The sequence below is a fragment of the Mustela nigripes genome, chromosome 9 (genome assembly GCF_022355385.1).
Source record: "Mustela nigripes isolate SB6536 chromosome 9, MUSNIG.SB6536, whole genome shotgun sequence".
Classification (NCBI taxonomy): domain Eukaryota; kingdom Metazoa; phylum Chordata; class Mammalia; order Carnivora; family Mustelidae; genus Mustela; species Mustela nigripes.
In genome coordinates, this window is record NC_081565.1 from 47677010 (window position 1) to 47691640 (window position 14631).

At 37.7% G+C, this 14631-nt stretch overlaps 1 protein-coding gene across 3 annotated transcripts in view; it reads left to right on the forward strand.

Moving 5' to 3' along the window:
* HACD4 (3-hydroxyacyl-CoA dehydratase 4) overlaps positions 1-14631 on the forward strand; it is a 40815-nt gene that overhangs the window by 20160 nt on the left and 6024 nt on the right. For all 3 annotated transcript variants that reach the window (XM_059411563.1, XM_059411565.1, XM_059411564.1), the window contains exon 6: positions 4703-4809. In XM_059411563.1, coding sequence (XP_059267546.1) covers positions 4703-4809 — 107 coding nt within the window. The remainder of the gene's footprint in view (positions 1-4702; positions 4810-14631) is intronic.

Consider the following 14631-nt stretch of genomic DNA (forward strand, 5'->3'; position numbering starts at 1 on the left):
ATCATGACCTGAGCCGAAGGCAGAGGCTTAACTCACTGAGCCACCCAGGCACCCTTTAAGATTTTATTTGATGGAGCAAGCACAAGCAGGGGGAGTAGCAGAGGGAGAGCGAGAAGCAGACTCCTCATTGATCAGGGAGCCTGACATGGAGCTGGATCCCAGCACCCTGGGATCATGACCTGAGCAGAAGGCAGATGCTAAACCAACTGAGCCACCCAAGTGCCCCTGATTGGATAGTTCTAGATATTAATCAGCACCGACCATGTTAAGTGCGGTCACCATCTGTCCCCATACGTTATGACAATATTTTTTTTTCTGGCATTTTTTAAAATTATTATTATTTTTTTATTTTTTATTTTTTATAAACATGTATTTTCATCCCCAGGGGTACAGGTCTGTTAATCACCAGGTTTATGACAATATTTTTGACTATATTCCCTAGGCTCTACTTTTATCTCTGTGATATGTTTTATATACAATTCCAGTGGGTCCAAATGACTTATTGAAGTTATTTTGTGGATACCCTAGGAATCCTTGAACCTCAAATTAAAAACTTTTGCTCTAGATCACCTTCAGTTTCCTTCTACTTCTGAAACTTTGCAAACAGATGGGTCTAGTCTTGTCTCTACCAGCAGTGGGGTAAACAGTCCCCTTTGCTCAGAGGCTCATCTTGGGGAGGTGTCCTAACTGCTTCTTTGGCTTTCACAAATGAGAACTGCGCGTTCTACTTGCAAGATCTGGGTGTGGATAGGTAACAAAAGCGCCCTAGCATTTTAGCTGAGTTATGTAAATTATTCATTTACTATGTTGTCAGTAACTTAGCTGAATTAAAGTATTTCTGAGTAATAGGTTGAGCCTTAGAGTGAGTTAGAATGAAATGTTTTGTTGAATGAAAAGGAGTAGCATTCTTTGTATATATAATTTAGTAAGTTATTCCTCATTTTTAACTGATAGTTTTGTAGACTTGGGGTGGATTTCATGGACTTTTGTAGCCCATGACTTTGTGTTCATGAGACAAGGAGCCCCATCTGGGATTGAGACCTTCTGACATACTGTTCTCTGGTATGCCTGACTCTTTCGGTCTCAATTCAGTCTCTAATGAGCACAGTTAAACCCATTAGAAAACAAAATGATTTTAACGTTGAGAGTAGTTATCATGATGTCATGGAAGGGCTTTTTAACAGAGGAGATCTTAGGATGCATCCCACTGCAACTACTTGCTGTATAATCTTGGACATCCCACTGAACCTTCAAAAACAGAAGAATTTTGATAATTCATGTACTTTAACATTCACCTTTTATTTATTTCTTAATTAATTAGTTAATTAATTAGAGCAAGTGTCGGGGTAGGGAGGGGCAGAGGCGGAGGGAGAGGGAGAGATTCTTAAGCAGGCGTACTCCACACTCAGGTATAGCCAGATACAAGGCTCGATCTCAGGAGCCTAAGATCATGACTGGACCTGAAATCAGGAGTCAGACACTTAACCGACTGAGTCCCCCAGGCACCCAACATTCACATATAAAATAGAAAATTTGTGGGTTTTAGTGTATTCAAAGATGTGTAACTATCATCACTAATTTGAGGACATTTTCACTGCACTCTATAAAGAAACCACAAACCTCTTAGCAGTAAAATCCCCATTTTCTCCTCTCAGCCCTGGCAACTACTAACATACTGTCTCTATGAATTCACCTATTGTGGACATTTCATATAAATGGAACCATACTGTATATGGCCTTTTGTGACTGATTTCCTTCACTTAGCTTAATGTTTTCAAGGTTTATCTATGGTATAACATGTATCAGTATTTCATTCCTTTTTATCAGTATTTTATTCCTTTTATGGATAACATTCCATTATAGCAATGTACCACTTTTATTTATCCATTCTTCAGCTGATGGACATACTTTCTGGTTATGAGGAATATCGCTATGAATAGTCATGTACAAGCTTTTGTATATGAATAGGCTTTCTTTTCTTATAACTTGGAAGTAAAATTTCTAAGCATGTAGCCTTTTTGAAACTCAGTTTTTTCCCCTCTGTGATGTTGGGGTGGAATTATCTTCTGAACTTACCCTAAAATTTCTTTTTTTTTAAGGCAAGGACTAGAGAGACACCTGGATGGCTCAGTCAGTTAAGCATCTGCCTTCAGCTCAGGTCATGATCTCAGGGTCCTGGGACTGAGTCCCACATAGGGCTCTCTGCTCAGTGGGAAGTCTGCTGTTCCCTTTGCCTCTGCTAATTGTGCATAATTGTGCATACTCTCTCTAATTGTGCATACTCTCTCTCTTTCAAATAAATAAAATCTTAAATAAATAAATGCAAGGACTAGAAAAGGGCATCTATTAAAAAAAAAAAACCACATCCAGATGATTGTTAATGTTAAAAAACTAGTTTCTTCCTAAGATGAGTGAAACTAGGGTGGGTGTACAACCAACCCTTGCCACGTCTATTCAGCATTGTACTGGAAATACTCATCATGGCAGTTAGGCAAGGAAATTTTGTGAAAGGCAGGAAGGAGTAAAGTCTGTTGGCAGGTTATATGATTTTGTACATAAAATCATAAGGAATCCACTAAAAGTACTAGAACTAGTAAACCAGTAAAGAAAGGTTGTTGAATACAAAACCAATATACAAAATTATTTTTGTATATTGTGTTTTATACACTTGCAATGACCTATTTTAAGATAAAATTAAGGAAAAATTTCATTTATAATAGCATCCAAAAAATAAAGTACTTAGGAATAAATTTAACAAGAGATGTGCAGAACTTACACATTGAAAACTTTAAAATCCTATTGGGAGAAATTTAAAAATACCTAAATTAAGAGATAACCCATGCTTATGGGTTGAAAACTTAATAAAACTTAATAAGACTGCAACACTCTCCAAATTGATCTATATATTCAGTGCCATCCTTATCAGAATCCCAGCTGGCTGCTTTGCAGAAATTGCAAAGCTGATTTTAAAACTCATATGGAAATTTAAGGAACTTACTAGCCCGAGCAATCTTGAAGAAGAACATAGTTGGAAAACTCACGCTTCTCAATTTCAGAACTCACTACAAAGCCATAATAATAAAGAATGTGATACTGGCCTAAGGATATAGCACAGAATAGAACTGATAGTCTGGGGATAAATTCTCACATTTATAGTTGATTGATTTTTGTCAAGGGACCAAGACCATTAAATGGGGCTGGGGAAATAGTCTTTTCAACAGATGGTGGTGGGATAATGACATGTCCATCTGCGTGGATCCTTACCTCACACCATATACAAAAATTAAAATGGATCAAAAAACCTAAATGTAAGAGCTAAACCTATAAAACTCCAAGAATGCATGGAGGTAAACCTTTGTGATTTTGGATTTGGCAGAGGATTCTCAGACACCAAAAACAAAGCAACAGAAGAAAGAAGATACACTGGACTTCATCAAAAGTGGTTTTAAACATATAAGATGCTTATCTACTCTTGTAATAAAAAATAGATGCCAGGGACACCTGGGTGGCTCAGTGGGTTAAAGCCTCTGCCTTCAGCTTAGGTCGTGATCTCGGGGTCCTGGGATCAAGCCCCACATCGGGCTCTCCGCTCAACAGGGAGCCTGCTTCCCCCCCACCCCCCATCTGCCTCTCTGCCTACTTGTGATCTCTGTCTGTCAAATAAATAAAATAAAATCTTTAAAAAAAATAGATGCCGTTTTCGAGATTGGTACAGATCAAGTTTGATAATATGCCATGTTTAGTGAAGGCTTGCACTGTTGGTATATGGTTTTTATATACAGAGATAAGCAATTACAAGAGTATTCAAGAGGATATATAAGAAACTGGCATTGGTCCTTGTCTCTGAGGAATGAAATCAAGGTCCTAGATTGGGAGAAAGGTTTAGTTTTCTCCATTCATATTCTCAAGGTTTTGGATTTTGTTTTGCCATATTATGTACTGCCTATTCCAGTAGTTCTCAAAGTACAGACCCTAGCCCTGTGTGGCATCTGCATCACCTGGAACTTGTTTATAATAGAAATTCTCAGGCTCTACCTGAGACCCATGGAATGAGACCCTCTGGGCATTTGGCCTAGCAGTGTGTGCTTTAGCAAGACCTCTGGTTGATTTTGATGTCCGCTTAAGCTTGAGAACCACTGCCTAGTCAGAGAAACAAAAAGATGCAGAATACTTCCTCCATTACATCACGAAGGCAGCTTTAAAACCAGCTATTGCACTCGAAACAAGCTTCTAAGGCTGGCTCTCTAACTGATCACACAGCGTAGCCCAACTGCACGAGCAGAAGGATGACCAATAAGGACTTGGAAGTCACACTTGTGTTTTAAAAATTCATTACCTAAATATTTACAAGTCTGTCTGTTTTTAAAAACCCAGCTGCATACTGGATAAAATGGGCTTAGCTTCTGAGTGAACCTAAATTCACTCTTCAGGGAAAGGTGTAATTTGCTGAGGGGTAAGGGTTTCATTTTTCTTTGTTTACCTCCATAATTATCCATGGTCCAACCCCTGAGACAAGCCAGACTGACACAGTTCTCCCCCCCCCTTTTTTTTTACCTCCCACTTAAATGGTGGAAAATAAAGTTTGGAATTTAAACTTTCCACTTGTATCTCTGTGTTTAATTACAGTGTAAGGTATTTTCTTCTCTTCTTCTCCCAGATATCAGTGAGAAATGATGTTTCTGAGCTCCTTGTCTTGTTTTAGGTACACTTACAGCATGTTGTCAGTCGTAGGGATATCCTACACCGTCCTGACCTGGCTCAGTCAGACACTGTGGATGCCCGTTTATCCTCTGTGTGTTCTTGCTGAAGGTAAGAGTGACTTTGCATTATTGTTTCCTGACAAAAGCAATCTACTTATAATGGTTCACTTAACTTTTTGATGATTAAATTACTATTTTTGCTACTGCTAGCGGACAGCTGACTCATTGGGTCATTCCTGGCACACTTCCCTTGATGCAAAAAAGCAAAACATTAAGAAACAAAGTTAGAGGGGCACCTGGGTGGCTCAGTGGGTTAAAGCCTCTGCCTTCGGCTCAGGTCATGATTCCAGGGTCCTGGGATCGAGCCCCACATCAGGCTCTCTGCTCAGCCGGGAGCCTGCTTCCCTCTCTCTCTCTGCCTGCCTCTCTGTCTGCTTGTGATCTCCATCTGTCAAATAAAAAAATAATAAAAAATTTAAAAAAAAAAAAAAAAAAAAAAAAAAAAAAGAAACAAAGTTAGAGGGGGAAGCAGCTTTGCACAGTAGACAGAATATTAGATGAGGAATGAAGACATCTGAGTACAGGCCCTTAACTTCATTAACTCACTGTATGAGTTTTGGGCAAATCATTTAACCTCTCTCAGTTTACTCATCCAAAAGGGGTTTAACATTAGTGACTCAGTGATTTTTTTTTTTTTTTTTAAAGTATGCTCCACATCCAGGGTGAGGCTTGAATTCATGACCCTGAGATCAAGACCTGGGTTGAGATCAGGAGTTGGATGCTTTACCAACTGAGCTACTCAGGTGCCCCAATGATTATTTTTAGTGCATAGAAATTGAGTTCCCCCTGACTGGATTATCTTTCCTACTTGACTATCTACCATGCATCACACTGTCTGCCAGGAACAGTTAACTCTACCTTTAGATCGTCATCAATTTCTCAGGGGAGCATTCCTCAACTTTCTCAAGTAAGTCTGTTCCCCGCCCCCTGCCCTCAGTACAGCACCATGAATCTCTCTTTCATAAGACCTGTCTCAGGTGTGATTAGACGTTTGTGTGATTCTTTGAATAATCTCTGTTTCCTGTCTAGCCTCTAAGCAACTTGGGGATATGGGTTTGTTGTTACCTTGCTTCCCTTTTTCTCATGCACCCAATATATATGCTCAATAAACACTGAATAAATTATTGAATACAGTATGAACTCAGCTAGTTACTTAGCCTAAATGTAAACCTAAAACTTAAATAAAATTCATCAGTTTGCAAAAAGCTTGAGGATATTAGGGGAATATATGCTTCCTTCCATAATGGATTTGGCAGACTGGTAAGGAACTTTCTGAAACATTAAAATTTTTGAAAACAGAAGGCATAAAGAAATTAAGAAAGTCAGGGAAAACATAGAAAAAGAAATTTAAAATAAAATAGTGACATTGGCGAAAATCATAAAGTGTATATAGTCTACCCACATGTTTTGTACTGATGACCAGAGAAAAATTTATAGTAAATCATATTAGGTAGAACTTTATAATTTGTTTTGCTTTCAAAAGAATTACTAATTTTTAGAACAGACTAAGCCAAAAGAATCTAGAGAATATTCCTAAAAACTAAAAAAAACTGGATTGCTCATTTCTTTGAGAATGAAATTCTTCACTCATTGAAACATTTATTAAGTAAATTGCTTTATTATATTGTATGAAAAATACCATAAAGAATATATTATAAAGGACTAAGGTAGAGACGGGAGTAGTCTTTTCCTAAAAATAAAGGATGAATAACTATAGAAAACTTGTACATTCTCATTATTTGATAACGTTAAGCCTTCACCTTTCTGGGAAAGCCATGTTCCAGTATGTTTGCCATAAAACCCATTTCTTTTTTTGAAATGAGATTCATTAACTTATTCTTGCAATTAAAAAGCAAAGTGTATGTGTAGAAAAGGAGTCTGGAGGTATATGTGACAAAATGTTAATAATTCTGGATGGCAGGAAATGGGTCACTGAAGTTTAATCTTCACATGTTTCTTTATATTTTAAATGCCCTAAAGTATAAAAAGATGTGGTTCAGAAAACCTGGCTGACTTTTGAGGACTCTAATATTTTTAAAGAACTATAGTTTCCCATCCAATAACATCAAAGACAAAAGCAAGGTGTGTAGACAGCCAGATCATCAGTTTATACCGATTAACTGCTAGAAACTTAGGCACAGCATCTGGAAGTCTTCGACGGCAGGTCAGCTGCGGACCCTGTGGCCGAGCCACTCACCCCGCTCAGGCTAGCCATCGCGGCCTTGGTTGCCCAATGTTTCTTCTGTCTCTCATTTTTTTTTTTTAATTTACAAATAATTTTAGACTTACAAGAAATTACAAAAATGGTGTATGGCTCACGTGTGCCCTTCACCCAGCTTATGCTAATAGCCTCTTACATAACCATAGTTCATTATCATTTCATAAAATGTCATAAAAATCCGTATGTGAGATATAACTTCATAGAACCTCCTCTTTATTTTCATTGAAGTATAATTAACATCCAGTGTTACATTAGTTTTAGGTGTATAACCTAGTTTGATTCATCAGTTCCATATATTACTCATTGCTTGCCACAGTAAGCTGAGCCACCATCTGTCACTGTACGACATTCTCAGAGTATTACTGACTCTACTCCCTATGCGGTACTTTCCCTCTCCATGCCTTACTCATTTTATAACTGGAAGTTTTTACCTCTTAATCGCTTTTATCTATTTAGTGTGTCCCCCAAATACCTCCCCACTGGCAACCATAAGTTGGTGCTCTGTATTTAAGTCTTTTATTTTTTATATTCCATATATAAATGAAATCGTATGGCATTTGTCTTCTCTGACTTATTCCACTTGGTATAATACCCTCTAGGTCCATCCATGTTCTTGTAAGTGGCAAAATCTCTCTCTCTCTTTTTTTTATGCCCAAGTAACATTCCACTGTGTGTGTATCTTGAACACATAAACACATCTACTTTACCCATTCATTCATCTATTGATGATACTGGGGTTGCTTCCTTATCTTGGTTATTGTAACTCATGCTGCAGTAAACATAGGGGTGCATTTATCTTTTCCAATTAGTGTTTTTGTTTTCTTTGGATAAATAAGCAGTCGTGGAATTACTGGAGGATATGATACTGCTTTTATTTTTTTTTTAAGCTAACACTGTAATTACCCATCTTATTAAGCAGTAATTTCTCAGAAGAAAAGATCTAAGACAAAATCTTAGGTATATTTGAAGCATTCACACATACAGTGCACTCGTGTCTATTCAACCTGAGGGTCTCTATAAGACTGCTCAACCCATTCCCAATTAGTATTTGAATGTGAACTTTCCTAGTAACTGTGAGTTCACTGGTATGGTAGTTCTATTTTTAATTTTTTGGATGAACTTCGATACTGTTTTCCACAGGGGCTGTACCTTTACCTGCCCACCCCAGTGTATGGGGTTTCTTTTGCTTCCCATCCTTACCAACATGTGTTTTTTGGGGTTGGGGTTTTTGTTTTGTTTTTTGTTTTTTTTGTTTGTTTGTTTTTTTTGGATACCAGCTATTCTGACAGGTGTGAGGTTATATCTCATTATGATTTTGATTTGCATTTCACTGATGATAAGTGAGGTTGAGCATCTTTCCATGTGTCTGTATGCCACCTGTATGTCTTTGGAAAAATGGCTGTGCAGGTCCTCTGCCCATTTTTTTAATAAGAGAGTTAAGCAACTGTCTGGTATTGAGTTGTATAAGTTCTCCATATATTTTGGACTTTAACCCTTTGTCAGATATTTTGTTTTCAAATATCATCTCCCATTCTGTAGGTTGCCTTTCATTTTGTTGATAGTTCCTTTGCTGTGCAAAAGCTTTTTATTTTGTTGTACTCCCAAATAAGTTTGCTTTCATTTCCCTTGTCTGAGGAGACATCTATAATATGTTGCTAAGGGTGATGTCCAGATGACTGCTTATGTTTTCTTGCAGGAGTTTTATGGTTTGGGGGTTCACATTTAGGTCTCTAATCCATTTTGCGTTTAATTTTGTGTGGGTTTTAAGAAAGGGGTCCAATTTCATTCTTTTGGAAGCAGCTTCCCAGGTTTTTTTGGTTTTTGTTTTTTGCACCATTTATTAAAAAGGCTGTCTTTTCCCCACTCTAAATTCTTGCCTTTGTGATAAACTGACTGTATGGGCACGGTTTATTTCTGGGTTCCCTATCCTGTTCCATCAATATGTGTATCCATTTTACCATCCTTGGATTACTATGGCTTTGTCATGTATCTTGAAACTGGAATTGTGATACCTCTGGCTATGTTCTTCTTTCTCAAGATTTATCTATTCAAGGTCTTTCATGGTTCTAAACAAATTTTAGGATTATTTATTCTTTTTCTATGAAAAGTGCTATTGGCATTTTTGTGGGGATTGCACTGAATCTAGTTTGCTTTGGGTAGTATGGACATTTTAATGATAGTCTTCCCATTTGTGAGCATGGTATATCTTCCTATTTGTGTCATCTTCAGTTTCTTTCTTCAAAGTCTTATAGCTTTCAGAGTATAGGTCTTTCATCTCACTAGTTAAGTTTATTCCTAGGTATTTTATTCTTTTTGTGCATGTATAAATGGTTAGTAGCATATAGAAGAAACGTAACAAAATTCTGTTAATTTTGTGTCCTACAAATTTACTAAACTTATTTATCAGTTCTAATAGTATTTTGGTGGAGTCTATAGGGTTTTCTGTATGTGGTGTAGCATGTCATCTGCAAATATTGTTAGCTTAACTTCTTCCTTGCCAATTTGGAAGCTGCTCTTTTTTTTTTTTTAATTTTATTTATTTATTTGACAGAGATCACAAGTAGGTAAAGAGGCAGGTAGAGAGAGAGAGAGGGGAGGAAGCAGGCTCCCTGCCGAGCAGAGAGCCTGTTGTGGGACTTGATCCCAGGACCCCGAGATCATGACCTGAGCCGAAGGCAGAGCCTTAATCCACTGAGCCACCCAGGCGCCCTGAAAACTGCTCTTTCTTGTGTGATTGCTGCAGCTAGGACTTCCAGTACTCTGTCGAGTTAAAGTGGTGAGAGCGGACATCCTTGTCTTGTTCCTGATCTTAGAGAAAAACCCGTGTTTTTAAGCACTGAGTATGTTAGCTGTGAGTTTTTCATATATGGCCTTTATTATGTTGAGGTATGTTCCCTTTGAACCCATTTCATTAGTAGAGTTTTTAACATGAATGAATGCTGTATTTTGTCAAAAGCTTTTTCTACATCTATTGAAATGGTCCTATAGGTTTTATGTTTCCTTTTGTCCATGTGATATATCACATTGACTCATTTGCAAATATTTAATCACCCTTGCATCACTGGAATAAATCTCACTTGTTTGTGGTGAATGATCTTTTTAATGTATTGTTGTGTACAGTTTGCTAATATTTTGTTGAGGGTTTTTGCACTATGTTCATCATACTGGGGTGTAGGGTTTTGTTTTTGTTTTAGTTTAACAGTGTCTTTGGTTTTGAAATCAGGGAAATGATGGCCTTATAGAATGAATTTGGAATTTCCCTTCCTATTCTGTTTTTTGGAATAATTCTTTAAATGTTTGGTAGAATTCACCTGTGAGGCTATTATGGTCCCAGACTGTTGTTTGTTGGGAGTTTTAGATTACAGATTCAATTTCTTTACTAGTGACTGGTCTGGTCAAATTTTCTATTTCTTCCTGAATCACTTTTTTTTTTTTTTTTTAAGATTTTATTTGACAGAGAGAGAGACACAGAGAGGGAACACACACAGGAGGAGTGGGAGAGGGAGGCTTCCTGCTTAGCAGGGAGCCTGATGCGGGGCTCGATCCCAGGACCCCAGGATCATCTGAGCCAAAAGCAGATGCTTAATGAGTTAGACACCCAGGGATGCCTCCACTTTTGGGAGATGTATATTAGGATTATCTGTTTCTTCTAGGTTGTCCAATTTGTCGGCATATAATTTTTCATCATATTCTCTTATAATCCTTTGTATTTCTCTGCTATCATTTCTTCATTTTTAATTTTATTTTAGTTCTCTTTTTTCTGATGAGTCTGGCTAAAGAATTACCAATTTTGGTTATTTCAAAGGACCAGTTCTTGGTTTCATTGATCTGGGTTTTTTTGTTTTTATTTTTTTAGTTTTTCAATTAATTTTACTATAGTCTTTATTATTTCCTTCCTTCTACTTTCTGCGAACTTTGGGCTTTGTTCTTTTTCCAGCTCCTTGAGGTGTAAGTTTAGATTGTTTGAGAGTCATATTGTTTGTTGAGATAGGCCTGTATTGCTATAAACTTCCTTCTTAGGACTGCTTTTGCCACATCCCAAAGATTCTCACTGCAATTTTTTCCATTTTCATTTGTCTCCATGTATTTTTTTAAATTTTCTTTGATTTCTTTGTTTAATAGCATTTCATTGTTTAATAGCATGTTGTTTAGCCTTCATGTATTTGTATCCTTTCAAGAGTTTTTCTTATAATTGATTTCTAGTTTTATATTGTCATGGTTGAAAAAATGCTTGATAGGACTTCAGTCTCTTTAAAAAAAATTTTGAGACTTGTGTTATGGCCTAACGTTTGATGTATCCTGGAGAATGTTCTGTGTGCATTTTAAAAGAATGCATATTGAGGTTTTTTGGTTGGGTTTTTTTTTTTTTTTAATGGAATGTTCTGTATATATCTGTTAGGGCCCTCTGGTCTAATTATGGCACTCCCTTCTGGCCTACAAAGTTTCTGCTGAAAAAATCAGCTGATAGCCATAGGGGATTTCCCTGTGGGTAATGGTTTTTTCTCTTGCTGCTTTGAAAACTCCCTCTGTATCACTTCTTCTTGCCATTTTATTTATTATGTGTCTTGCTATGGACCTCCTTAGATTTATCTTGTTAGGAGCTCTTTGTGCTTCCTGAAATGTGATGGATAGATCTTTTCTTTCCCAGAGTAGGGAAGTTTTCAGTTATTTTTTCAAATAAGTTATCTACTCCCTTCTCTCTCTTTCTCTTCTGGGATCCCTATAATGTGAACGTTGATACTCATCACAGAGTTGTTGAGTTCCCTTTACTGAACTCTTTTCTTAATTTTTTTGTTTTTGCTGTTCACTTTGATTACTTTCCATTACCCTGTCTTCCAGATTGTTGATCTGTTCTTCTGCATCCTCTGATCTGCTCTTGATTCCTTCCAGTGTATTTATTTCATTTTTTGACTTCTTCAGCTCTGTATTTTTTCTTTGTTGAAGTTCTGACTGAGATCATCCACTCTTTTTTCACATTCAGTGAGTATCTTTATGACCATTACTTGGAACTCTTTATCAGGCACATTGGTTGTTTATTTCATTTAGCTCTTCTACTGTGATTCTATTCTTTCATTTGGGCCATATTCCTCTGCCTCCTCATTTTGTCTAACTCTGTGTTTGTTTTTGTTTAGTAGGTGAGTTAGTTATGTCTCCTGGTCTTGAAAGTAGTGGCCTTATGTTGAAGGCGCCCTGTGGAGCCCTGTAGCACACCTTCCTCTTGGTCTTCAAAATCAGGCACTTTGGGAATATCCACTGTGTGGGCTAAACATGCCCCACTGTTATGGCTGAACCACAGTTTCTTTCAGTTCAGCCAGTTGCCATGACCCACTTTGCCTGCTGTAGGCACACTGGGCAAGGTTTGGTCCTTACACTGTTGAGAGGACTGTTTGAGGCCTCTGTGACTAGTTGGTGGGAAGACCAGCAGTCAGCCTAGGTGTCTGCAGTTAGCCTTGCTGCCACATCTTCTATTCCACCAAAGCAGAGGTTTTATTCCTTACACAGCCAGCTAAGAGCCTAGGCTGCTGAAACTGTGGGTGCACTGATTTGTGGGGCTTATTTCTTCCCTCCCCACGGAAGGAGTCATTTTGGAGTAGCTTTGTCCCTGCCAGGCCTTTCTGCAGGGTGTGGGAGGCACGAGCCCCTTTGAGGGTTGCCTGCTCAAGGGGGCAGGTTGAATGGGTCAGGTCAGTCACATGGTGCTAGCAAGATAGTGGTAGCACTGGCTCCCCTAAGTGACTAGCCATCTAGGCTGGGAGAGGGGAAGAGAAATGGCACCTGTCAGCACTTTTGTTCCCAGAGAAATCTGAAGATCCTTGCCTTTCCAGCACACAACCCAAGACTAGTCAATAAATTTTCTTTACATATACCCAGGCACTTTGCAAACTGCTGCTTCTGCACTGTGTCTCCGCCAAGTTACTTATTATGTTGGGTTCTTAAGTGAGGGGACTCAGTTTCCTATTGCCCTCTGGCTCTCCCGGCATTAAGCCTACTGATTCTTAACATTCCTGGAGTTAAGCTCCACTGATTTTTTTTTTTTTTTGAACTATAGTGACACACAATGTTACATTAGTTTCAGGTGTACAACATAGCACTTCAACAACTCTGTTACAGAATGCTCACCACAAATGCAGCTACCATCTCTTACCATACAACACTGACAATGCTATTGATTAGATTCCCTATCTTTTACCTTTTAGCCTTGTGACTCGCTGATTCCATAATTGGAAGCTTTTATCTCCCACTCCCCTTCACCCATTTTGCCCAAGCCCCCCAACCCCTCCTCTGTAGCAACCATTAGTTCTCTGTATTTATGGATCTGTTTCTCCTTTTTTTTCTTTTGTTTTTTAGATTCCATATATAAATGAAACCATATGGCATTTGTCTTTCTGTATCTTATTTCACTTAGCATAATATCCTCTAGGTCCCACCATGTTCTTGCAAATGATAACATCTCCTTTTTTATGGCTAATATTCTGTTATATATATTTATGTGTGTGTGTGGTGCGTGTGTACACACCACATCTAATCCATTCAACTATTGATGGACACTTGGGTTGCTTCCATATCTTGGCTATTGTAAATCATGTATCTTCTTGAATTAATGGTTTTGTTTTCTTTAGGTAAAAACTGTTTTGGAATTACTGGATCATATGGGAGATAGATATGTGTGTGTGTGTGTGTGTATTTTTTTTTTGAGTAGGATATATGTTTTTTTTAATTTTTCAGTGTAACAGTATTCATTATTTTTGCACCACACCCATTGCTCCATGCAGTCCCTCCCCAATACATTTTTAAACCTCCTTACTGTGTTTTTTTTTTATTTCTTTTCAGCCTAACAGTATTCATTGTTTTTTTGCACCACACCCAGTGCTCCATGCAATACGTGACCGCCCTAATACCTACCACCTGGTTCTCCCAACCTCCCACCCCCTCCTTACTGTTCTCCACAGTGACTGCACCCATTTACATTCCTATCAACACTAGAAGCTAGAGGGTTTCCTTTTCTCCATATCCTTGCCAACACTTGTTTGACAAGTGTGAGGTGGTATCTCATTGTGATTTTGATTTGCATTTCTGAGATGATTAGTGGTGTTGAACATCTTATGCCTTCTTCAGAGAAATGTATGTTCATGTCATCTGTACATTTTCCAATTAAATTGTGGTTTTGGTATTGTAGAAGTTCTTCATATATTTTGAATATTAACGCTTTATAAGATAAATAATTTGCAAGTATCTTCAACTCAGTAGGTTGTATTTTTGTTGTGTTGGTTTCCTTCATTGTGCAAAATTTTATTTTGGTGTAGTCCCAATAGTTTAATATTGCTTCCGTTTCCCTTTCCTGAGGAGAGCTGTCCATAAATATGTTGTTAAGGGAAATATTCAAGAGTGTGCTGCCTGTTTTCTTCTAGGAATTTTATGGTTTCAGATTTAGGTCTTTAATCCATTGAGCTTATTTTTGTGTATGACATAAGGAGTCTAGTTTTTCTTTTGAATGTGGCTATTCAGTTTTCCCAGTATCATTTATTGAAGAGACTATCTTTCCCCCATTGTATATTCTTACCTTCTTTGTTATGACAAGATATATAGGTATGGGTTTATTTTTTGGCTCCTTATCCCATTCCATTAATCTATATGTCTTTTTTTTTTTTT